This window comes from Ambystoma mexicanum, chromosome 7q (genome assembly GCF_040938575.1).
Source record: "Ambystoma mexicanum isolate Mex_15411 chromosome 7q, UKY_AmexF1_1, whole genome shotgun sequence".
NCBI classification, from domain to species: domain Eukaryota; kingdom Metazoa; phylum Chordata; class Amphibia; order Caudata; family Ambystomatidae; genus Ambystoma; species Ambystoma mexicanum.
This window is the reverse complement of record NC_090941.1, coordinates 528,977,601-529,002,328: the sequence shown is the minus strand read 5'-3', so window position 1 is coordinate 529,002,328 and position 24,728 is coordinate 528,977,601. Positions and strand designations below refer to the sequence as shown.

At 43.3% G+C, this 24,728-nt stretch overlaps 1 protein-coding gene across 3 annotated transcripts in view; it reads right to left on the bottom strand.

The window, feature by feature from the left end:
* ERICH6B (glutamate rich 6B) overlaps positions 1-24,728 on the bottom strand; it is a 2,074,788-nt gene that overhangs the window by 431,669 nt on the left and 1,618,391 nt on the right. For all 3 annotated transcript variants that reach the window (XM_069640454.1, XM_069640457.1, XM_069640455.1), the window contains one exon: positions 8,216-8,388. In XM_069640454.1, the coding sequence (XP_069496555.1) occupies positions 8,216-8,388 (173 nt within the window). The remainder of the gene's footprint in view (positions 1-8,215; positions 8,389-24,728) is intronic.

Genomic DNA, 24,728 nt, shown 5'->3' with positions numbered 1-24,728 from the left:
AAGTACTTAAGAAAGTGCGCCCCATGATCCCGGCCCCTCTCTGTCCACCGGTGGTGGCAGCTATGGTACTATCCCGGTTGGACTATTGTAACTCTCTCTATTTGGCACAGCCAAAGGAGCTGATTCAGCATCTGCAACGCATACAAAATTTAGCAGCTTGTGTGGCAACTGGTACACCTTATTGAGCACACATTTCCCCAGTGCTACGGCCCCTTCATTGGCTTCCGACGACTCAACGCATCCGGTTTAAGGCTCTGTGCATTGTCCATCGGGTGCTGCATGACAAGGGTGCAGAATTACTCTGAGTAAAGATTACTCGCTATCATCCCAATCCCTGGTTGTGTTCTGCATCTGCTGATCTGCTGTTTGTGCCGCCCTTCCGGCGTCCGCAGATTGGAGGATGTGCTTTTTCCATAGCAGCAGCTATACTATGGAACAAGCTTCTGCTGCCTATAAAATACTACGCAACCATCTGGCCTTTAGAAAGGTTGTTAAGGCATTTCTGTTTTAGGCAGAGTGTTTTTTTTCTGGCTGTTGTTATGGATGTACGGCTGCTCTCTTGCGCCAAGATACCATAGGGTGACCGTGTGCTTAAGAAAATTCCTAACATAACATAACATATGCTTGACCATAGTTAATGGTGTTCTCTGGCCATGTCTGATCCTCACAACAGCCTTCAGGTCTCTTCTTCGTCTCAGTACCAGAGTGGTGAAATGACATGCTAGTGTATACCACTCCTAGTTGACTCTTCCTTGTCCCAGTACTATAGTGGTGTGACTGAGGGGGCAATGATAGAATGGGATTGGCAACAGACTATAAAGGCCTGGGGAGGATAATGTTGGTTATCACAAGGAAAAGGGGGATTCCAAGGTCTCGCCTACAGACATCATATCCCCAATCCTCAAGGATCCTCCACCCAGGTGAACCTCCCTTGCATCTCCACCCCCGGGTCAGGATTCACAAGCAATGGCCTTTCCCTGGCCACCTGAGAAGAGGATCCAAGGGGAGTAGGTGTGAGGATGCCCTCCGACTTCTCACACAGTTCAGAACCATTTTTGTTTTTGGCATTCTCTCAGCAATGGGATGGTGTAAGGTCTAACTTGCCCTATGCTAAGGGTGGATTTCCCTACCTAAAGAAACTATGGATAGTCGAAGTCAGGAAGTTCAACTTAAAAGTCTGTCTGTGTCCAAAACGTATACTTATCCTCACAACTAAAGCTAAACATAGTGTAGGGATGTCAACAACAAACTAAGTAGAGTTCCAAAATAAAGTACTGAACTTCTTCCAGCTCTTGGCTTATTTTCCAGCTCCCCTTCCCCAAGTTCAAAGCAGTTCCAGAAACTCTCTGGGTTCCCTTGTCCAAGAAGATAACACAGTTTCAAAAGGGCCTCAACGTTCCCTTTCCCAAGGCAACAACAAAGTTCATATGGTCCTAGGTTTTCCTTCCCAAGGCAACAGCTTATCCAGCTTGCCAGCTCATCCTTCGTTTTAGTCTCTTAATTAAGCAATATAACCCGAGTGGCGGGGGCATTACCGACTCAGGTAATGCCCCGGGGCCCATAGTTATAGGCCCTGAGTCGGTAATGCCCCCGCCGCGAGGGTTATATTGCTATTAGAACCCCGGCCCGCATTATGAGCATTTTTTTCTGTCCTGAAACGCTGCGGTGTTTCGGGACAGAAAAAAAAAAAAAACAACCAAGAAAATGGCCGCCGGGAAAGCGAAAACGGGAGTCCATTTTCTCTTTCCATGGCGGCCTTCGGGAGCGGACGCGCTGGGAACACAAGTGTTCCCAGCGCGTCCGTTCCCGAAAAAAAAAGAAGCAGAAGGTAAGCGGGGTTGGGAGGGCGGGAGGGAGGGAAAGGGGGGAGAAAAAAAAATGTACCTTCGTCCCCGCCAAGGAACGATGGAAGCCTCCAGCTGTGTGGAGGCGCAGAGTCTCCACACTGCTGGAGGCTGCTATCGTCCCCCACCAGGGACGCAGGAGCAAGAAGGTAAGTGGGGTGGGGTAGGGAGGAGGGAGGGAAGGGAAAAAAAAAAAAGCTTACCCGAGTCCCCAGCGGGGGGCGGAGGCAGCCTCTCAGCCGTGGGGAGGTTCGGAGCGGGGATGGCCCCGCTTCAAGCCTCCTCATTGGCTGAGTGACTGCCCGGCCCCCCAGCCGAGGACAAGGCAGCTGGAGTCCCGGCTGAGAGTCGAAGGATTCCTGGCCAGGTAAGGACCCGGCGAGAGCCAATCAGAATGCGTGTTGCATTCTGCTTGACTCTCGCCGGGTACTAATACTCAAAACCAGTTCCAGGTCAATTTTACACTCCTTCTGATTGCTAAATAGTTTACACAGTTTGCTTTCTTGTGCTTTCACTTCAACAATCTCTTTCATACGTAGCTGTATGTTTCCTTGGCTTTCACATACAGGGTATCCTCACTATAGGCTCAGTTGTCGGACCACACGGTCCACCTATTACAGGCCACGCAACCGATAACCCTAGACCTTCTTGCCCATACAGGTTTCTCTGTCACAGACTCCTGTGTTTTGGTTCACCTTCACTTTGGTTTCTCCTTGCCAGTCTCTTGGCTTTGCCACAATGTGTTTTCTTCACACAGTTCACGCTGTGGTGCTTACTTTCCTTCACCAGATTACTTTCACTCTCTTCAGTAATGTTCATTACTTGCTTTCCCTTTATTTCATAGGATTTGTTCATTGCCTTTCAGTATTCATTATGTGTGTTTCGCACATGCTTGCTTTCCATTCATAAGCTTATCAAAGCTTTCCTTTAGTTTGGTATTCAATAATTCTTAATTCACTAGGCTTTCTCTTACGGTTCAACTTGCTCATATAACCCCTCACTTTGGGTTCACTTTTGCTTGTATTTCTATTTTCATTCACCAGGCAATTATATTTGCCCTCCAGTAGACTGAGGAGCCCCCGAGAAGTTCCATTTTGTTCACTCACCGACCCATGGCAGCTCCTCCGGGCATCTCCTTTCCTTGCTCTCTGCTCCGCAACCACGTCTCTGTATCGTTGCGAGCCACGTTTGCACCATGGAAACCTCTCTGTGGGTTGCCGGCAGATCTACTCGCCACTCGTGGATGCTGCTCGGTAGCTTGCAGCACTGGAGTCTCTTCCGTGCCCAAAGCTCTGGCTGTGTGTGGGAGGCATTAACAGCTGTGAACCTCCCACGGCCCATCCGGGCCTCAGCATTGCAATCTCTCCTGGATATTTGCCGGTGTCCTGGCCTCCAGGAAGGACCGCCCTTGGCAGCCTCCTTCTTGACAGGATTTCTCTCCTCACCGGTCTGACACACCCAGCCCGGGTTCTCTCTTGTTGATCTCTCCTCTCTGATGGTCAGCTCCACCTTATATGCACCCAGAACCACTTAGCAGGTTGCAGGTGTGAGCCCTTAAGCCCATTTGCCTGACCATAGTTAATGGTGTTCTCTGGACGTGCCTGATCCTCACAACAGTCTTCAGGCCTCTTCCTCGTCTCAGTACCAGAGTGGTGAAATGACATGCTAATGCATACCACTCCTAGTTGCCTCTTCCTCGTCCCAGTACTATAGTGGTGTGACTGATGGCATGGGATTGGCAACAGTCTATAAAGGCCTGGGAAGGATAATGTTGGCTATCACAAGGAAAACGGCGATTCCAAGGTCTAGCCTGTGGACATCCTCTCCCCAATCCTCAAGGACCCTCTACCCAGGTGATCCTCCCTCGCATCTCCACCCCCGGGTCAGGATCCAAAAGCGATGGCCTTTCCCTGGCCACCTAAGAAGAGGATCCAAGGGGAGTAGGTGTGAGGATGCCCTCAGATTTCTCACACATTTAGAACCATTTTGTTTTTGGCATTCTCACAGCAATGGGAGGTAGCATCTGTCATAAGATAGAGAGCAGCTGCTGTACAGCGTGCCCTGCCAACGATGCAGTCAATGGGATGCTTACTGAGGCTGTTGAGGAAATTCACACTCTTCGCGAAAAGATGAACAAAGAGACACATGACATCACACCTGACAGTTGGTTAGATTCACTGCTTGCTTGGGTGCCCATGTGGTTGGCAGTGATATTTAAAGTGACTGTATCCATGCTTGTCCTGGTGCTCATTGCCTTCTGTGCAGGACAGTTGATTCTAAAAAACTGTAATTGTAGCAAGAAAAGAACCTGCTATATAATGTCTAAAACTGACGGTGGACACGGAGGGTAGAGGAAAAGATAACAAGACAGAGTTCCATCTCCTGAGATGAATGATTGTGTGACGTAGGGGTTTTTTGGAGTGCCACTGACGAATGTAGAGGATTATGACACATTTTGGGTAGCATGTTCATTGGATTGGTGGGATTGCATGATAATAGGATCCGCCTTGGATGGGTATGAATAAGAGGGAGTGGACAAGGACAGAGTGACAAGGTTATGGCTGCCCAAAGCGATAAGCAAAGAAATGGTGGGAACAAGTGTGTAGGGGGGAATGCAGTGAAGGTGCTGATTCAGTGCTGTCATAGGGGTCGTACTTAACAGCTGTGGAAATGATGGAAGCCGGGACGGGACATCCCTAGATGGGGAAAGGACATCATTGACAGCTGCAATGGGTAATGTATGCACCAAGTGCGCACATGCAGCTCAAAATGTCTGGGGGCAAGACAGGGGTGGGGGCGCTCAAGGGGGAACACATGTGGTTTGGGAATCCAGGGTAGGAGCCTGAGGTAGAAGTGGTAGTTCAATACGAGGTGAACCACATAGCAGCCATTATGGGGTGAAAACCACAGATAAGTAAAACATTTGGGTTTAGCACTGACATGCCCTGCATAGCGAGCAGACATGAATTTCATGAGCACTCCAAAGCAACAGTGTGCTGGAGAAATGTTGCACGCTGGCTGTTCTCAGGAGACAGCAGTCACTTGGAGAGGGGACTGGCAGATACATACAAGGTCAGTGAGCCAGGGTCACAAGCTCTCGCTGAGACCGGACAAAAATTAAACACATACATACATGCTCTGGGTGGCACAGCCACAGTTGGGTCAGCGGTTTTGAATTGCCCCTAGGCGGATGGGCCTGGGAAGAAGGCTGTGGGACAAGGGGATGAGATGGGACAGAGCCAATCAGCAGGTGAGCTTTGGTGTCCCTAAGATGCAAAAGTGTTTTGTGTTCTCGCCGATGTCTGCAAAGCACCTTATTGGTTGGATGCCGTGTGAATGCCTCCCTTTCCAGAAGCTCAGGGTGTCTCGTGTTTCTCATGTGTGCTGACCAATGGTGGATAATTAAAGTTCCAGAGTTCAGCACGATTAGGTATTGCTAACAAAAAGTCATTTTTGGGGCGGAGCAGGAAGATATGTGATGTCACAGGGGTGGTAATGAAGAGAGGGATCAAGATGGCTTGCGCCAATCATTTCTGATCAACCTATGTTTAGCCAAAAGGGACTAACGTGGTTCCACCAATCGGCTTTGAAGGATGTCTAATATTTTGCAACACTACTCGCAACTGTTTCTGACTATGCAAATAACATGTAAATGTATAAACGATTTGGCCGCCGTGGGCGATTTTGTCAGCTCCTATCAACCAGTTCTGTTCCACTGTGCTGTTTGATTTGTGCTGGCCTAGTTGTAATAAACAGTGTTACTTCTTGTTTGGTTTATGCTCCTTTTTGGATTACTTCTGGTATCCCAGTGCTTACTTACCTGCGGAGAACCCTTGATACAGTCTCATCAGCATGAACAGAAAATGGTCTTCCTTTAAGGCTTTCAACAATGCCCTCTCTGATGAGAGCAGCCATAATTGACAGAAGTTCATTTTAAATGGATTGATGTAAATAGCATGCTTTTTTTGGGCCAATTGAGTTTCTTTTTTAGAATACTGTCTCTGCCAGCAAGTAAATACAACCTTTCTCTCACGTTTCCTGCAATTGATGTGATCAGGGCAATTTTAGTTTTGCCAGTTAAAAGTAAAATTTGAGCAAATATTTTAAGGTAATGCTGATTTGCAGTCACCTTTCTGGTATACGCCTCACTGAGCACTGAGACCTTTCATGATTGATGTGTAATAAAAATCCAAGTTCCACTCTGGAACAGTTCCTTAAGTTAAAGCATACATTTTTTATTTTACCACCCTACAGCCATTACAGCTAGAGCGAAATCTGTTCATCACAAATTCAGAAAGCATGAATGACATCTCAGCCTGAATAAACGCTTTCGGCTTTACCATCACTTTGGGAAGCTATGAGAAGCTGGTGGAGGCTCTGCTAACACTAAGAAATGATCTCTTGCAACATCCCATCTCCTGCTGATTTTTGGAAAAATTATCAAATTGTTATCTCAGGTTAAATGCTACAGTTGATAAAGGACCATACCATTTTCGCAGGCCTGTTTTTCAACATTCGGTGGCTACATGGGTATTGCACTTTCATGATACTGGACAAGTGTGGAGCCATAGTACGAGCTTTAGTGACTAGTCACTTGGACTATTGTAATGCGGACCTGTAGGAAACTTCGGTCCCATAGATCATTAATCTCTCAGTCTCTGTCAGGACAGAGAAGAGAAAAGACTATTAGTCTTCGGATCCAGTCTTTGTTATAAATGACCAAATTCTATTCATGACAATACACATATTTGTATTGGCATTCCACTGTTGAAGCAGTTGCTTTTTAGATAGGTGTTATGTATGGGTTCAAGGAGACTTGTGATCAGCAGAGAGAGGCGATTGATTTCACAAGGCCATATATAAATGTTCCAACTGACTGACCAACTGAAAGAAATTAATAAGAAACAATACAGAGGGAGTCTTTCCTTTGCCTATTCCACCCACTTAGCTGTCAACCTGGCCCAGCGACAACACTTTGAAATATGTGTTTTACCTTGCTCCCTTCGGCCTATCTGTCACCCGCCAGATTCATAGTTGCACTACTTTTTTTGGCACACTTCTATCACTGCCAATGTAATAACATGGAATAAGTTAAAGCATACTTTTTCAGTGAGCAATACTATGCGAATGACACCTAGCTCATTTTCAGGCTACCCTCGGCCTCCTCCTCTCCTTCCCTCATCTCTGACTGTCTGTCTGCTATCCAGGAGTGGTGTGCCGCCATTGACCTCTGCCTTAATGCCAGTAAGACTGAGATTCTTCTCATCGGCACACCCACTCCCTCCTTCCCTGTAGCTCTCTGGCCGGCCTCTCTCGGCCCTCTTCCTGCTCCCACCTGCAAGGCTAAAAACCTCAGGGTCATCTTCGACTCCACACTCTCCTTCTCTCCTCACATCTCTGACGTCTCTAAGAAGTCACACTACCAGCTGCACCTCCTCAGAGGTATTCTTCCTTTCCTCTCCTTCCCCCAGAAGCTCAATGTCTCCAGAGCACTGGTTCTCTCTAGGCTGGACTATTGTAACAGCCTCTATCTAAATCTGCCTGCTTCTACTCTCCGCCCTCTGCAACTTATGCTGAACAGGACTGCAAGACTTGTCCTTGGCCTCAAGCCCAAGGTTCGTAGCTCTCCAGGACTGAAATCTCTGCACTGGCTCCCAGTGGCTGCGAGGATTAAGTTCAAAACCCTCTGCATCGGTCACAAGGCCTTCTGGGACCTGGGGCCTCAATACCTTCAACTTTTTTCTTAAATATCTTCTTACTCAAGCTCTTCGCTCATTCACCTCCAACTACCTCAAGGTCAGACGCTTCTCCAAGCCACGAGTTGGTGGCAGATCTCTTTCTTCGGCTGGCGCCTACCTCTGGAACAGCCTCCCTGCCTCCTTTAAACTTGAGGAGAGCCATCTCTGGTTCAGGAAGCACCTCAAAACCCTTCTCTTTGCTTCTGCTTTTTCTCCTCCTCTCCTCTGCTGACCTCCTGGCTGTAACCGGAACTAACCTGGCTACCTGGTCACCCTCTGATCTCTAGCCCAGGTCCTTCCCCCGCCAGTGTCACACACCTGCACTATCCATCTGGCAACCCTTGCACTTGGCGACTGTTTCTGTATCCCTACAGTCTCCCTACCAGCCCTTGACTCCTGATGCCCGCACTTACCCATGCCCTTGCCACACGCTGGCCATTTAATTATTTGTTGTTATCATCTTTTCCCATGTATTGCACTGTCCCTGCCCCCTTCCCACGCACTTGCACGATCTGAATGACACCTGGCCTAGTAGAATCGTTGCCCGTCCTCTCTTTTGTTCCCCTCCTTTGCCTCGTTGCACCTTGAAACCCTTGTGTATAGGCACGTTATAAATACCATATCATATCCTACCTTCACATGTTCAGCTTCTAGTTCATTTGTGGAGATGAACAGATCTACTCGATCCACCTCTTCAGGGGTTTCTTCAAGAGACGGGTGGGGAGAGAGCGCACCCAGGTCTCTGGAATCCTCGATGACCCTGTTGTCGCTTAACTGGACTGAATCTGTAGTCGTCGCATGAATAGCTGAAAATATTTTTAAATAAACACTGTCATGAAAGCCTCTCATTTCTATAAAAGCAATGACATTATATTTGACTTGCGGCGGGGCTGTCCAGGAGGATTTTTGGCACGTGGCCCCCACACATGCACACAGAATGAAAGAAGCAAATCAGATGAATTGATTATTAAATTATGTATCCCCATTATGTCACTCCCCTTTTTGTAAAGCAAAAACTCGCTGTTTGGTCATTTCTGACTACTTCAATGTGGCACCCATCAGGGCAGGGATATTCTAACCTCAGAAAATATAGAGTAAGGGAGACGGCACTGGCATTTGGGCACACGGAATATCGGGTTCTGAAAATGGCAGCAGCCATGGTGTAGGGTTCAGACAGACTGGACATACCGCATGCACAGTTAACGAAGAATGAGGGGAACTGTTTATGACCTTCAGATTCTGACCACTTGGGCTTTTCTTAACTCTTTATTCATACACTTCCAAAGTCAGAGACAAAACATTCAATTAATTCACATGGAGATTAATGTGTTTGTACTGTTACAAAACCCCAAAAATAAAATAAAATAGTTGGGTACACTGGCAGGTTACGACAGGTAATATAACATATTTGACATTGTTCTGTTTATGACACTTTGCAGATCTCGTAGCCACCTATCTGAGGTGCCAGCCACATTCTCTAGCCCCCGCCCCCACACACTGGAGTGTGCTCCATCCAGGGAAGTAATCATCATTAACATGTTCGACGCACGAGGACGGACGTACGTAAAATGCGTGATGGAGTGGCAGAGGGGCTTATTTTCTTTTGTGCCGACGCTGCTCAAGGACTACTGGATTTGCACAACCCCAGATGTTCCATGCAGGACACACTATGGCATGGACTATGCCATGAGTACATCTTTGGCTCTGGAATAGTGGGGGTTTGAGGCCTTATGCAACACCTGTGTGCCCCTTCTGCCTGCCAGGTGTGCTGCTGGCTGCGCGGAGCACCTTCGCAGTGTTAATCATGATCTTAGTGAAAACTCTACAGATGCCCACACTGTCTTTAGAAGTGTGCAGAGTGTCTTCTAATCCCAAATGTGTTGCCCTAAAGAACAGCGCCAAGAGCCTATGTTCAGAACAGTTGAGCACTGTATGAACATAAAAACAATCATGAACCAAAAAAAACCCTTTAACTTTTGAGTTTATTAATATAACAATCTGGTTCAGCTGAACTCACTTTTTATCGCAAAGATAGAGATGGAAATTATGTGCATTAGAAATCATGCATCCTCCTTCGGATAGAAACTATTCTACTGCGCTCTGGCATTGGTATTTGACCACTTGTCTCTGTCTCTTACATATAAACTGTGGGCGGCACTGGACACGGGTCAAATATCGGAACTGATCGATTCAGCTACCTTGCTTGCTTCCCCACATTGCAAAAATGCCCACCTTAGGACTGTAATGAGCTTTGACACAAAACAATATCAAATATCAAATGTGTTCTCTCCTAAGAAAGGATATCGTTTCTAAGGAATGCATTAATTTCGCAAATGCTTTGCACTGGCATTCCCTAATGCCAGTAACCCCTGCCAACTGTTACAGAGGCATCCTTTGCAAATGAGACACTGAAAATGCGTGCTGTGTAATCATAGCTGCACATTGCCCTGCCTACTCCTAATACAGATCATAAGTAGTTTCCAGCTTTGCACTTGCTTTGCCAGTGCAGTTACTGTTTGTTAGGGAGAGTTCTCCAGAATGGCTAATTTCTCTTACTTACTGAATCCCTCAGCAGCTTTGCTGGATTTCTGGGGTTTATTTTTTCACCTGGCAAGAGTGTGAGCCTTTTTTCCCACTCTTACATGTGTTTTGCTGTGTGTGTTTAACATTTTCTTATGTTCATAGACTGTGGAGCCTCACCTACTCCATAGGCATCATCTTTTTACTGTGTGTTACACAGCACCTTTAGTGCAGTGACAGAGGATTGTCTTTTTGACTTCCCAACTCTGAGTCCATTTTGTGGGACTGACTACTGTCTCCCAGAACATGTAAAGTTGCCATTGACTTTATTAGTCTATTTTAAAACTCCCAGACCTAATGCAAACTATCTTTTTGTTTGTTTCTCTTGGAGCATTGTTTCGCTTCCTTTTCATTAAGACTTGGCCGGTGGCAGTGGTAACTACCCTATTTTTCCTATCCTGGTTATCTAAAGATAGCCTAAAACAATACCAGGGCTATCGTGGTTATCTTAGATAGCCCTGGTATTGTTTTAGGCTATCTTGGTAGCCTCGTACTTAAACCCGCTGGACCATATACGATTTTATACGGTTCCGGCTGTGTTTAGTCACCATTTCTTTTTATAAAAGTCTTTCTTGTGTTTTACTCTGCGCACCAAACCAGGTTTCGCGGGCTTCTGCACAGAAGCCCTCCTTAGGTGCCTGTATGTCTGGGGGGGACAGGATGTGAGGGAGGGGTTTGGGACTCCCTGCACAGGGTCTCCTTGGAGACCCATGTCGCACTCTGATCTGATTGGGTGTGGTGACTGTCCCGGCAGGACAGCCACCCTGCTGTGTGATTGGGGGAAAACTGCATAAAAAGCAGGTCTCTGGGGCTGGAAAGGCAGAGTCACCACTGGAACGAGAGAACCGAAGAGGAGCCGACTGAAGAGGACCCTACAACGACTGAACCTCCTGGTGAAGCCCTGCTGCAGGTCCGAATCTTGATACTCCAATGACAGGGAAGATCTGCAAAGAATCTTCTCCCCTTGAGCTGGTGGGAACAAACTGGTTATCAACAAACTGGTTACCAAACTGCTCCCCAGGCCTCCCTTCTCTGGTCGAATTTGCTGTACAGAGCTACAGTGACCCGGATAGCCCGAAGGAACTGACCCTGCTTGCGTTTTAAGGAGCGCACCTTTTATTTCGTTGCTTTGCTCTGCTGCAGGTTTCTTCCCCGGGCAGTGCAGGACCCTCCAGTCTTCCTATTTCGTGTCAGTCTGACAGTTGCTTCAGGAACTATGAGCCTGCAGGACCTGCCAGGAACGTCCGCCTCAGCTACAGCCTTCTTCTCCATTTAAGGTACTGTTCAAATCCGGTTCTTCGTTTCGTCCAGCCGCGGTGAAGGTGTGTGAAACATTTCGCCAATCCGAAGGCTTGTCCTTCTCCATTCTTTAAACTAACTTTTAGTCTGACCAAGTTCGTTCTGAACTCTTGGCAAAGACTTAACCACAAACTACCTGAAACTGTGTGATCTTGAGAAAAGCCTTTGGTCCATTGACTTTGGGCCAGGCCCCTTTAATCTGATTTCTTCACTGTAGTTTCTTTTTCTAGATTACCCTGCTTACTTACTTGTTGGTGCTGATCAATTCTTGTCTAAACGTTGTCTTTCCCTCCCTTTTAAATTGCTGGAGTGCCATTTTGCTCACACTTCATTTTGAGCCTAACTTGTCCAGAATCTATAGGGTGTGGTGTAGTGTATCAAGAGTGTGATGTTTCAACTGGTTTACTTTAGTGAAATGTTTTACAACTGATGTGTAAATAAATGTATATTCTTTTACTCAGAAACCTTGAGTCAGTGTTTGTTTGAATCATAGTAATTGCTGTCCTTTGTGTAACTATTGATACTGCTCACTTACTCTTGAGTTAAGTCTGGCTGCTCAGCCATCGCTACCACTTTACTGTGTAGTACAGCCTTGTACCAAAGGTGAATTTGTACTGTCACTTGTAGTCTTAATTGTGTGTGGTGTTCCCAAAGGGTACTGCATATAATTCTGCCTAACACTGTTTTGTGCCTGTAGCACTTTCATGTTATCATTTTATTCTAGCACCCTTGTGCCGCTTCCTTTTGCCAGGCCAGGCTCTGCCATAAAATATAATGTATCTAGAGAATGACACTTTTGCAAGAGATTATGAGTAATATTTGAGACATGAATAGTTTGAACCTGACAGACATTCCAGGGTCGTCATAATTCAGCAGTACAGAACATGCTACTACCTTTCTGTAAATGAGAAGAGACTCTTGGCACCAGAGTAACATGGCACAATATGTTGTTTCCCTTTAAGATAGCTCTATGTGTTGAGCACCTGCTTCAGAAATGTGTATGGAATCCTGCAAGTTAGAGCTTTACATTCCATGGAAGGCGACTGAGCTCTTCATCCTTCTGTATTCAATCATTGTTTCAGTTATTTATATTATTTGAAAGCTTGCACATCTCTTATAGGTTATAATAACTTTTTAATAGTGTGATATGGAAACGCAACAGACACATGGTACATCATTAAGTGTACAGTCATTAATTCTGTCCTGACGGCCCTATTAATCAAAGAGCAGGATGAAATTCAGCTTGCAAAGGACTGAAACACAGAGGGCCTGGTTCATGGAAGTGTTTTATAATGGCGCAATCCCATAGGAAAACGTTCCATGAATCAGGCCCAGTGTGTCGGCATAGTTATATAATGATGGCCAAGGGGAAGCTGTAATTAATTGAATTTGTTTTGTGTGAAAGTTCCACATCAATGATGGTGGTTGTATCGGTACTGATGGATTTCTACCACTACATAGAGGAGGTTGTTATTTGACTCTATCTGATGCAATTAGATAGATGTTTTTAGATTATTGTTGATATACCATTTTATTGTGTATAAAAAAATATTATATTGAAAAGGGTGTGCTTTCATATACCACAGGGGTCCTATACAGTAGATTATGTTGATAAGTAATTCCAGTTCCTGACCATTATGTGCTGTTCAATAATTGAGTGCCACTGCATTTGGTAACAATAACACCTATTGGTATAGCACTTAAACATGAGAAAAGAACTCAACACACATAGCTAGGATAAATACAAACCCCTGGCCCTGAATCATAGAAACGCTTTATAATGGCACAATCCGATAGGAAAACGCTCTGTGAATCAGAGCCTAAATGTGTCGCTAAGGCTTTAATATTAATGTAAAATAACTTATGTACACTTTTTGTATACCCCAATTCACATTGCATTACATATCCCCCTACCTTTACACAATTATATCTCAACAGGCATATAATGCACTTTATTCTATTCCAAAACACATTATTGTATACGATATAAAAGTGACACATACAACATGTAAGCCAGATATGATCTAACATAATACAGCTGTGTAACAAATGTCACACAAGCTTTCCAATTTCAACATAAGCTATTATTACAAAAACACAGATGCCTCATTGCCATTTCATACATATACAAAGGCCAAAACTGTTGCCTTTGCCAGTGCCTATTTCCTATTCCACTGCATTGACCAATTTCCATTGCAATTCTGTTTGAGGCAAATGTAGACGTTCTCGGGCCTGTTACATGAACCACCAAAGTACACTGGTTGTCAAACGTTGCATTCTATTATCTTGCCAAAAATCAATTTAACAAGACAATGAGTGAGATAACAATCTTTGAGCATTAAGAAAAAAAGTAAGAGCTAAAATGCTGTCTTTCATAAAGACAGCAAAGCCTGGCACTACAAAATACCATACACACAGCTAGCAACACATGACAAGGGCATGAATGTGGAGCAGCAGGTCTCTACACTCCATACCAATACATTTGGAACAGGTTGTGCTAAAAAGTGCCACCTACGAGCCAAAAATAAACATTTCTCTTTGGCAGACCATGATAGAATAACAGATCGATGTTTCACAAAAATATTGTTGCATCTTCTGAGCAATCACTTCAAGTGACAAGAGAAGCAAGGGGCTTAGAGATATTTAAAAAAATGGTTTGCTGATGCCTTTGCGCAGAAGGGAAAGGTTAATCCTCTCAAAATATGACACAGTGTGGCTTTGCAAGTCCCATTTAGGATTGTTTGGCTGCTACATTTATGATCCTACATACATCACTGCTGCACATTCAAGTACACACACAACCTTGCCTCCCATGATAATCCTTGGTGTCTCACTGCATCTGGCATTGTGAATTATGTGAAAAGTTAATCTGGTAAATGTTTACAGGCTGGCAATCGCTTAGCTTCACAACATTTTAATTAACAAACTTTTAGAAAAGTGCATGGGTGAAGCAACATTAATATTTAAAAGGTGCACTGGAGTATTTAAAAGGTGCACTGGAGTGTCAAAGCTCTCTCAACCATCTGAGGAGATCTGGGCATCAAGAATGACTGCCAGACCTTCCACCACAAACACTAGCCGTTGGACAATGATCACTGTATGTGAGCCAGAATCTACTGGATCCTTCTGGATCCAGACCACCACCCACCTCCCAGCCGTGGCCTTCAAAGAATAAGATACTGACGGATCTGATAGTCTCTCATCTGGCCATAAAATGTTCTGCATTGAGTATAGTAAGTGGTTAACCTCTGAGAAGCGTCCCATCATTTGGGAAGTGCGTGAAATTGTTTCTCGAGTGATCAAGGGGGTCTACATTTGTTTCCTCCATAAGTGGAAATCCAAACGCTTCATTCGTATTTGAGGGGAAATAGTTGATAGGCGTAAAATAAAGCAGAGTAGACTCAACTCAAAATGGATTTATTTTTAAAAGCACAGGGGCAGCACATGGATCCAATGAGTAGCAAACAAATTTTCTTTTTTTTAATGGAATTCCACAATTTGATTCCAGAGAAAAGAGCAAAAGAACAAATGTGATGACATGCAAAAGGTGTGTAATTAGCTGGCAGAGAGGACATATTGTTTAGAATGTGGGTTCACATTGTCAATGCTGTAGTCAATGCCCTGACACATGGTGACAATTGTGTTATACAAATAAAGTGAGATTGCCTCTGCAAGGCCTTGAGAAATGATAGTGGCTAGCTGTAATATCCGGGGGCATGCTGAAACGTGTTAATTCTGCATTTGTTTACTTGCCAATTTCTCAATGGTAAAATAAGTAGGGCACCCCATTACCTTTCCAATAGCTTGTTTGTGGATTTCGCAGTGGGAAGATAAGAAGGAAAACAACTAGCTGTCTTCAATTAGATGCTGAGGTGACAAGTTTGGCTTGAACAACTAGACCCAGGACAGTTTTAAAATCAAGACCCTACCTGGATCTAACTTAGATGAGACAGGTGTGACTGTATGCAGAAGCAAGCTTTATGTAAGGGGTTCTCTCTGTAGACATGGTGCCATCTTTAGCCTGTTAATCGGCCATGCACTCTCTGTTTGAGAACAGCGAATGGAGAAGTGTATGGTCAATAGATTTGACCACACTGTCGGTTGAAGAGGGGTGACTAAAATTCATACAGTTGCCAAGAACACCAGATGAATAGTGTGGCTGTATTCTAGGATAAATACGGTTGTGTGACCAGCACACAGCGTGAGGTATCCTCTGACAGCGTAGAAATGTAAAATCAGAAGTAGATTTATGGGAAGTTGCAAAATCTGAGGAGACCGCACGAATGGTAGGACCCCTGAGGATGACCAGAAATCTATATTTCATATTTATCTTGCAAACAAAGTCTCCTGTGTTGTTAGTGGACAATGGATTGTAGCTTAGGAGTCAATAAACCAACAAAAGGGCACAGTGCAGTTAGCAGGAAAGGAACACCTAAGGGCAGGTTTCACAAGAAAGCAGAGGAGGAGCTGATAGAGGTGTAGACACTATGTGGTCTCTGTAGATAGTGGCCGATTCACAACCCAGGTTTAGGCCTGGAGGCCCGCCTGCCCAGGCTCCCCCAAAGCCCATGTGAGAAGATTAACGGCCCTGTATGTTTTTCAGAAATAAAGTTCATTATCAACAAAAAGAAAAAAAAACCTGTGTACTAGGTTAATCACTGTATTTATAACGCATTATCAAAGAGAAACATGTATCGTGGGAACAGGCGGAGGGGGGGTAAGTGATTATAGAGTAGAAATGGGTGTAGGCATGTAGGATTTAGGAGACGAGTCAGTAGTGGAGTCCGATATCTGCATGAATAAAATGGTGGAAGGTGGAAGCAAGCTTTACAACGGTCCCATCCACTGCAATAATGTGCTCAGCCTTGCAATATGAGAGACATAAACTCCACCCACAGTCAGCCTCCGGGGAGCTTTAGCCTGACTTCATGGTGAAAAGAGTGAAGGCACTGATTCCCCTCTTGTGAGGCAAGTTACACTAATGCAAATAAAGATGTGCCTCAAATAAAATGTGACGTATATTAGTCATTTTCTTTTAATAGTATCAAAATGTGCTTCAGGAGGTTGGTCAAGTGGCATTATTGCACTGGGGTGGGCGGAGCCTACAGTGATTCCTTATGGGAAATCAGGACGGACATAGACGCCCTCAGCACTGAAGGGGAAGATACTTAGTGCATGTATGTTCGTTCTGAATTCCCAGAAGGAATCATGTAGGCTCCGCCCACTCCCACACTAGATTTTTAAAAAAGATATAAAGCACACGTACACCCGAAGGTTCTAAGGAGCTCACATAGCTGAAAGAATAGAAATTTAGACCGCTCGGAGAAAATCATGTTTTGAATTGCCTTCTAAACCACAGATGGGCAGTGTGGTGCTTGAGTCCATCCAGCAAGGAGTTCCAGAACATAGAGGCCAAGACAGAAAACGAGCAGACACCGGCTGCTGGAATAATGGAAGCGGGGGACCTCACAAAGGGTACAGGTGGAAGACCTAAAAAAAGTAGGACCAGTATTAGATAACAATTTGTAAACTAAGCAGAGCACCTTGAAATAATGTTGTCTAGCCACAGGAAGCCAGTTGCGATTTCTCAGGTGGAGACGCACACATTCTCTCTTTCCATCTCCCTCCACCAAGCATCTAAGATCTGAACAATTTGGAGACAACACAGGGAATGTCTTGGAAGGGCCACACAGCGGGTATGGCGGTAATCCAAAAGAGAGGTGGTTACCGCAGCTTAGAAAGCATTGAGAGAGAAAGGGACACATTATTTGAAGAACACAAAGGTGGAAAGAGCAAGAAGATGCACAGCCATTCTGAGCTTTAAGAGAAAGTTCAGAATCCAAAAGAAAACTAATTTTTCTGAACGTCTTGAAAGGAGAGGGGCAAGGAGCAAATTGGGGAGGCCAAAGTGAGGAGGACCAGAGATTGGAGGAACATCCATCACCATTACTTCAGTCTTGCCAGCAATGAACTTAAGCCATTTTCTCTTTATCCATCCTCATACTAAGTATTCTGTAACAGTGCCACAATGCCCAAGGGCTGCTGAGTGCTTTATAAATCCAAATAAATAAATAAAATAAATAAATACTGATAATAGGCATGACGAGAAACAGAAGGGGGGAGTTTCAAAATGAACACCTGTCCTAATCAAAACCTGAGTGTATAGATGAAGTATAGATACCTGAAGTATGCCTGGTATAGATGAAGAACCGAAAAACAAAGGTGCTGTTTAATGCGCAGTGGTGTCACATAAATATTTAACAAAAAAGGCGACAGTTAGGAGCCTTGAGGGACCTCATCAGGAAAATGGTAAAAGGGGACTGTGCAGGAGCAAATAGAAATACCCTGCCTGTGATCACTCAAAATGAAGGTGAACCAACAGAGATGCCTACCTTATACTATAGTGGATGGTGTCAAAAGCTGTATAAGGATGACAACATTTTGCTTTTCCTTTGGCTACGATTGCCAAAAACCCTTCGGGACGTGCTTCTAAATTGGTTTCGCTGTGCATTTTTTTTAATAGATTCCAAGGACGCGCAAGAATCAATTAATCTAGAGATCCATGCCTTGTAACTTCCTGCAGCTTTCTTGATGCCTCTATTAAGAAGCGGATGAGAGCTGTTATGTTGTTCAGTAAAGTCCAGAGGAGAAAGCGTATGCTGTTGTCTAATTGACTACTTCTCAGAGAATCACGTTTTAATACCCTTTTGAGTAGAAATGGAAATTGGGAGACTAATAGCACAATTATCAGTCCAAGTGAAGTTTAAAGAAGGATCAACTGTATCATTTTGATGGGAGGAGAAAATAAGGTCCAAGGTGTGGTCTTTATTATGAGTGGAGAAGTTGACTACTTGGGTGAGACCAATGATATGCATACTGCTAATTAGATCAATTACACGGGAATTAGAAGAATCATCTGCCAAGAGATTAAACGCAGCCAATATGAACAACTGAGGAGCAGATATAAGTTGATCTAATTCATTAGGGAGATCAAAGAAGAAAGCACCCTCGAATTTGGAGGTCCGTATACCAGTGCAATGAGGCCACAGACGTGAGCTAAGATGCGGGTGGACTGGAAAAAAGTCACCTTATTATCAAAGTGACACCTGCTCAACGTGATGCGATCATTATTTTAAATACCTGAGGGATGGTTATTCCAATGTCTGGGCCCTAAGTAGGCACGGGCCAGGTCGCTATGATAAGCAGAACATCTATGGCTTCTTCTACAATGAATCCGTGATTCTAGGTGTTGTGTTTAACTAGGGAATTGGTGTTAATAAACATGCCCCTTACCCTAAGGTCCTACAGACAGTTGTTGGGAAAGTCAGCATTTTTAGATTGAATGGAATACATGATTCACTGAATTCTGGTGTTGAACTCTGAACTAAGATCGAAATAGTCTATACGTTTTATTTTGTGTGAATTGGAGATTGGATTGGCCAGTTCCAGCAACTGTTCAAAATAGATAGAGATTTGTGGAATTGTTACAAAATAGGTAAGGGGCTGTGATGAAATTGTTTATTAAACGAGGCTTCATTTTTGGCTTTAAATTGGGGAACAGACAGGTGCAGACTGGCTTGACTCTGGGTTGTCACGAGCATAAACGTTGCACATGGCTGCTTGTGCATGAGAATAAAGAGTAAGCAGCCAGATGTGAGAATGCACAGTTCCATGTGTGGTGGCAAATACAGTAGTCAGAAGGGAAGACGGACTTCAAAATAGTGCAGATCAAACACTTAAACCAAAAGCCTATCCGTGCTTTCTCTGCTTGTCAGCTTTATAGAATCACTATGGCCTTTATTCTAAAGTACAGAGAACATAGTAAAAACAACAAATGGAGAATAAGCGCTTCACTCTCAGATTCATCACGCTACAATGTGTGTATCACACAACATTGTGTGGCTGGTTGTGCGTGTGATTTAAGAGCAGGTGGCAAGATACAGGAATGCACAGTTCCGTGTGTGATGCCAACTGTAGTAGTGATAAGGGAGGAAGGACGTCTAAAAAAGGGGCTGATTAAACACACACATCAAACAATCATTGGCAAAGCCAATGGGTTTGGCTTTTATATAAACATGAGGGAAAGCATTTTCCAGACACTGTCATAATAGCACTATCTGGCCATAAGATATCAACAGCTGGCAAATGGTGTTAGCACCTCGGTATGTTATCACAGTGCCTGGAAAATGCCAGTCTAATGCCGATACAAGAGCCAAAATGATTGGCTATGCCAATGCTTGTTATTTATATGAATTCAGCACCACAAAGAACAGATGCAAGGACACAGATACTGATTATAAGGCATGTTCCTGAATGCACATTTGGATGAGACATTTTATTAAACCAGGTGCTGGTTTATCACTGCTTAAAAATAATGTAGGGCTTCCTCTTAAAAGCAGAGCGCTAGCTCAAAGAGATCCTGGGGGAAGGGTGTTTTTGGTAGGAGAGGGGCAGGTAGTGGTTGGGAACGGGCATAGAGACTAGCATGACCATGTTTTGTCAATGAGTGGATATACATCCAAACAATACCCACAGCATGTGTGCCCGCCCGTCACTTCCCATGCCAATAGTTTTGGCTTCTAGGCAGCACTTAAAGTGCCACCTAATGACCTCGTATTTGTGCTACTTTTTAAGCTTGTGACTCCAGAGCTCTCAGGTTTGAAGTCCCCATGCATGAGAACACTGCACCATAGTTGTACCCAACAACACCCACAATGCATTTTGATTATTCTTTCAACAGTTTTATCTGCATTTAATGCTCATAAGTTTACTCGGACAAAATGCTATCCGCCATTCTTTTTATCATTATACCTATTTATTTTAGTGATTTGATTTTGATTCATCAAAACATTATTGACCTTTTAATCATACTAAAATAAACATCACATCAATGGCATATTCAAGACAAATCTATACAAAACAAAAACTACGTGCGCAAAGTGTACCACTTAACTCCCAAAATAATGTACACATCTGTATAAAGAACACAAGCCAGCCCTCACCAACATGCTGAAACCTAACTTTACTTCTTTTCCTTCTTATTAGACATTTCGTGGAATTCATTTGGGCACTGCTTGCTTAAATCTGCACTGAGTCAGGAAAACACATTTACTAAATTCATTATAAATAGTTCTTTCATTTCTACCGGATGCCTATACTATGCGTCCATTGTACTAAATGATCTATGAGGCATTAACAAAGTTGCCTTTTTTATTCCACTCTGGTTAACTAGGTCTTTGGCACAATGTGATAATTACACATTGAACGCACTTTGACATGTGTTCAAAGTACATTATTTCACCCAGGTTCCCACTCGGGTTCTCTAGGTCTTTGGCACATTGTTATAATTACACATTGAAAGCACTATGACATGTGTTCAAAGTAAATTATTTCACTCAGGGTCCACTCGGGTTCTCTAGGTCTTTGGCACATTGTTATAATTACACATTGAAAGCACTATGACATGTATTCAAAATAAATTATTTCACCCAGGGTCCCACTCAGGTTCTCTAGGTCTTTGGCACATTGTTATAATTACACATTGAAAGCACTATGACATGGGTTCAAAGTACATTATTTCACCCAGGGTCCCACTCGGGTTCTCTAGGTCTTTGGCACATTGTTATAATTACAAATTGAAAGCACTATGGCATGTGTTCAAAGTACATTATTTCACTCAGGGTCCCACTCGGGTTCTCTAGGTCTTTGGCACATTGTTATAATTATACATTGAAAAGAATATGAAATGTGTTCAAAGTACATTATTTCACTCAGGGTCCCACTCGGGTTCTCTAGGTCTTTGGCACATTGTTATAATTACACATTGAAAGCACTATGACATGTGTTCAAAGTAAATGATTTCACTCAGGGTCCACTCGGGTTCTCTAGGTCTTTGGCACATTGTTATAATTACACATTGAAAGCACTATGACATGTATTCAAAAGAAATTATTTCACCCAGGGTCCCACTCAGGTTCTCTAGGTCTTTGGCACATTGTTATAATTACACATTGAAAGCACTATGACATGGGTTCAAAGTACATTATTTCACCCAGGGTCCCACTCGGGTTCTCTAGGTCTTTGGCACATTGTTATAGTTACAAATTGAAAGCACTATGGCATGTGTTCAAAGTACATTATTTCACTCAGGGTCCCACTCGGGTTCTCTAGGTCTTTGGCACATTGTTATAATTACACATTGAAAACAATATGACATGTGTTCAAAGTACATTATTTCACTCAGGGTCCCACTCGGGTTCTCTAGGTCTTTGGCACATTGTTATAATTACACATTGAATGCACTATCACATGTGTTCAAAGTACATTATTTCACTCAGGGTCCCACTCGGGTTCTCTAGGTCTTTGGCACATTGTTATAATTACAAATTGAAAGCACTATGGCATTTGTTCAAAGTACATTATTTCACTCAGGGTCCCACTCGGGTTCTCTAGGTCTTTGGCACATTGTTATAATTACACATTGAAAACAATATGACATGTGTTCAAAGTACATTATTTCACTCAGGGTCCCACTCGGGTTCTCTAGGTCTTTGGCACATTGTTATAATTACACATTGAAAGCACTATGACATGTGTTCAAAGTACATTATTTCACTCATGGTCCCACTCGGGTTCTCTAGGTCTTTGGCACATTGTTATAATTACACATTGAAAGCACTATGACATGTGTTCAAAGTACATTATTTCACTCAGGGTCCCACTCGGGTTCTCTAGGTCTTTGGCACATTGTTGTAATTACACGTTGAAAACCCTATGACATGTGTTCAAAATACATTATTTCACTCAGGGTCCCACTCGGGTTCTCTAGGTCTTTGGCACATTGTTATAATTACATATTGAAAGCACTATGACATGTGTTCAAAGTACATTATTTCACTCAGGGTCCCACTCGGGTTCTCTAGGTCTTTGGCACATTGTTATAATTACACATTGAAAGCACTATGACATGTGTTCAAAGTACATTATTTCACTCAGGGTGCCACTCGGGTACTCTAGGTCTTTGGCACATTGTTATAATTACACATTGAAAGCACTATCACATGTGTTCAAAGTACATTATTTCACTCAGTGTCCCACTCGGGTTCTCTAGGTCTTTGGCACATTGTTATAATTACACATTGAAAGCATCATGAAATGTGTTCAAAGTACATTATTTCACTCAGGGTGTCACTCGGGTTCTCTAGGTCTTTGGCACATTGTTATAATTACACATTGAAAGCACTATCACATGTGTTCAAAGTACATTATTTCACTCAGGGTCCCACTCGGGTTCTCTAGGTCTTTGGCACATTGTTATAATTACAAATTGAAAGCACTATGGCATTTGTTCAAAGTACATTATTTCACTCAGGGTCCCACTCGGGTTCTCTAGGTCTTTGGCACATTGTTATAATTACACATTGAAAACAATATGACATGTGTTCAAAGTACATTATTTCACTCAGGGTCCCACTCGGGTTCTCTAGGTCTTTGGCACATTGTTATAATTACACATTGAAAGCACTATGACATGTGTTCAAAGTACATTATTTCACTCAGGGTCCCACTCGGGTTCTCTAGGTCTTTGGCACATTGTTGTAATTACACGTTGAAAACCCTATGACATGTGTTCAAAATACATTATTTCACTCAGGGTCCCACTCGGGTTCTCTAGGTCTTTGGCACATTGTTATAATTACATATTGAAAGCACTATGACATGTGTTCAAAGTACATTATTTAACTCAGGGTCCCACTCGGGTTCTCTAGGTCTTTGGCACATTGTTATAATTACACATTGAAAGCACTATGACATGTGTTCAAAGTACATTATTTCACTCAGGGTGCCACTCGGGTACTCTAGGTCTTTGGCACATTGTTATAATTACACATTGAAAGCACTATCACATGTGTTCAAAGTACATTATTTCACTCAGTGTCCCACTCGGGTTCTCTAGGTCTTTGGCACATTGTTATAATTACACATTGAAAGCATCATGAAATGTGTTCAAAGTACATTATTTCACTCAGGGTGCCACTCGGGTTCTCTAGGTGTTTGGCACATTGTTATAATTACACATTGAAAGCACTATCACATGTGTTCAAAGTACATTATTTCACTCAGGGTCCCACTCGGGTTCTCTAGGTCTTTGGCACATTGTTATAATTACACATTGAAAGCACTATGACATGTGTTCAAAGTACATTATTTCACTCAGTGTCCCACTCGGGTTCTCTAGGTCTTTGGCACATTGTTATAATTACACATTGAAAGCACTTTGACATGTGTTCAAAGTACATTATTTCACTCAGGGTCCCACTCAGGTTTTCTCGGTCGTTGGCACAATGTGATAATTACACATTGAAAGCAATATAACATGTGTTCAAAATACATTATTTCACCTGGGGCCTGCGTCTCCACCATATGGATTTATAACATTGTGCCAAAGACCTAGAGAACCCGAATGCCGTAAAAATAAGAGCAACTTGGCTAATGTATCAGAATGTATCATAGAGCAGTTGGTACAATGGACTCATGTTATAGGCGTTCAGTACATTTGTTTTCCTGATCTAGTGCAGTTTTACACAGGCGGTCTAGGTTTGTCTTGAATATTTCATTGATGTTATGTTTGTTTTAGTATAATGACAAGGTCAACAATGTTTTGATGAATCGAAATAAAATCACTAAAATAAATAAGTTTAATGATCAAAAGAATGGCAGATAGAATTTTGTCCCAGTAAAATTATGAGCATAAAAATCCACCTGCTTCTAAGCACTATGATTATAACTGTTGTTATTACCCATTGACCATGAAGGACTGAGTCAGGAACTTTGAGATTTGAACCTGTGAAGTGCATGCTTCCCCCTTCAGAGTCGGGTGTTTAACCCATGAGCAATCCACCCAGATATACACAATCCTACATGTAAAAACAGTGCACAGAAAAGTGGATTTTGTCTTGGTGCTTCAAAAATAGGTTGTGTTTGTCACCAGTCAGACATCCCTAGTAATATATTTATTTATTTACATTTATATATTTACATTTATATAGCGCACAAGCAGCCCAGGGGCATTGAGGCGCTGTTACTTGCAATGAACTTAGTTACATGGTACAGGTAAAATAGCGGATGTTGACACATTGTAAATGTTGCAGGATGACGTACTGTTGTTACAAGTATTGCTTTTGAACACATGATATGATATACATGGGATAATCGTGCTAGTATGTCTAGCCTTAAGTGAACAGGGTAGTCTTCAGCGTTTTGCGGA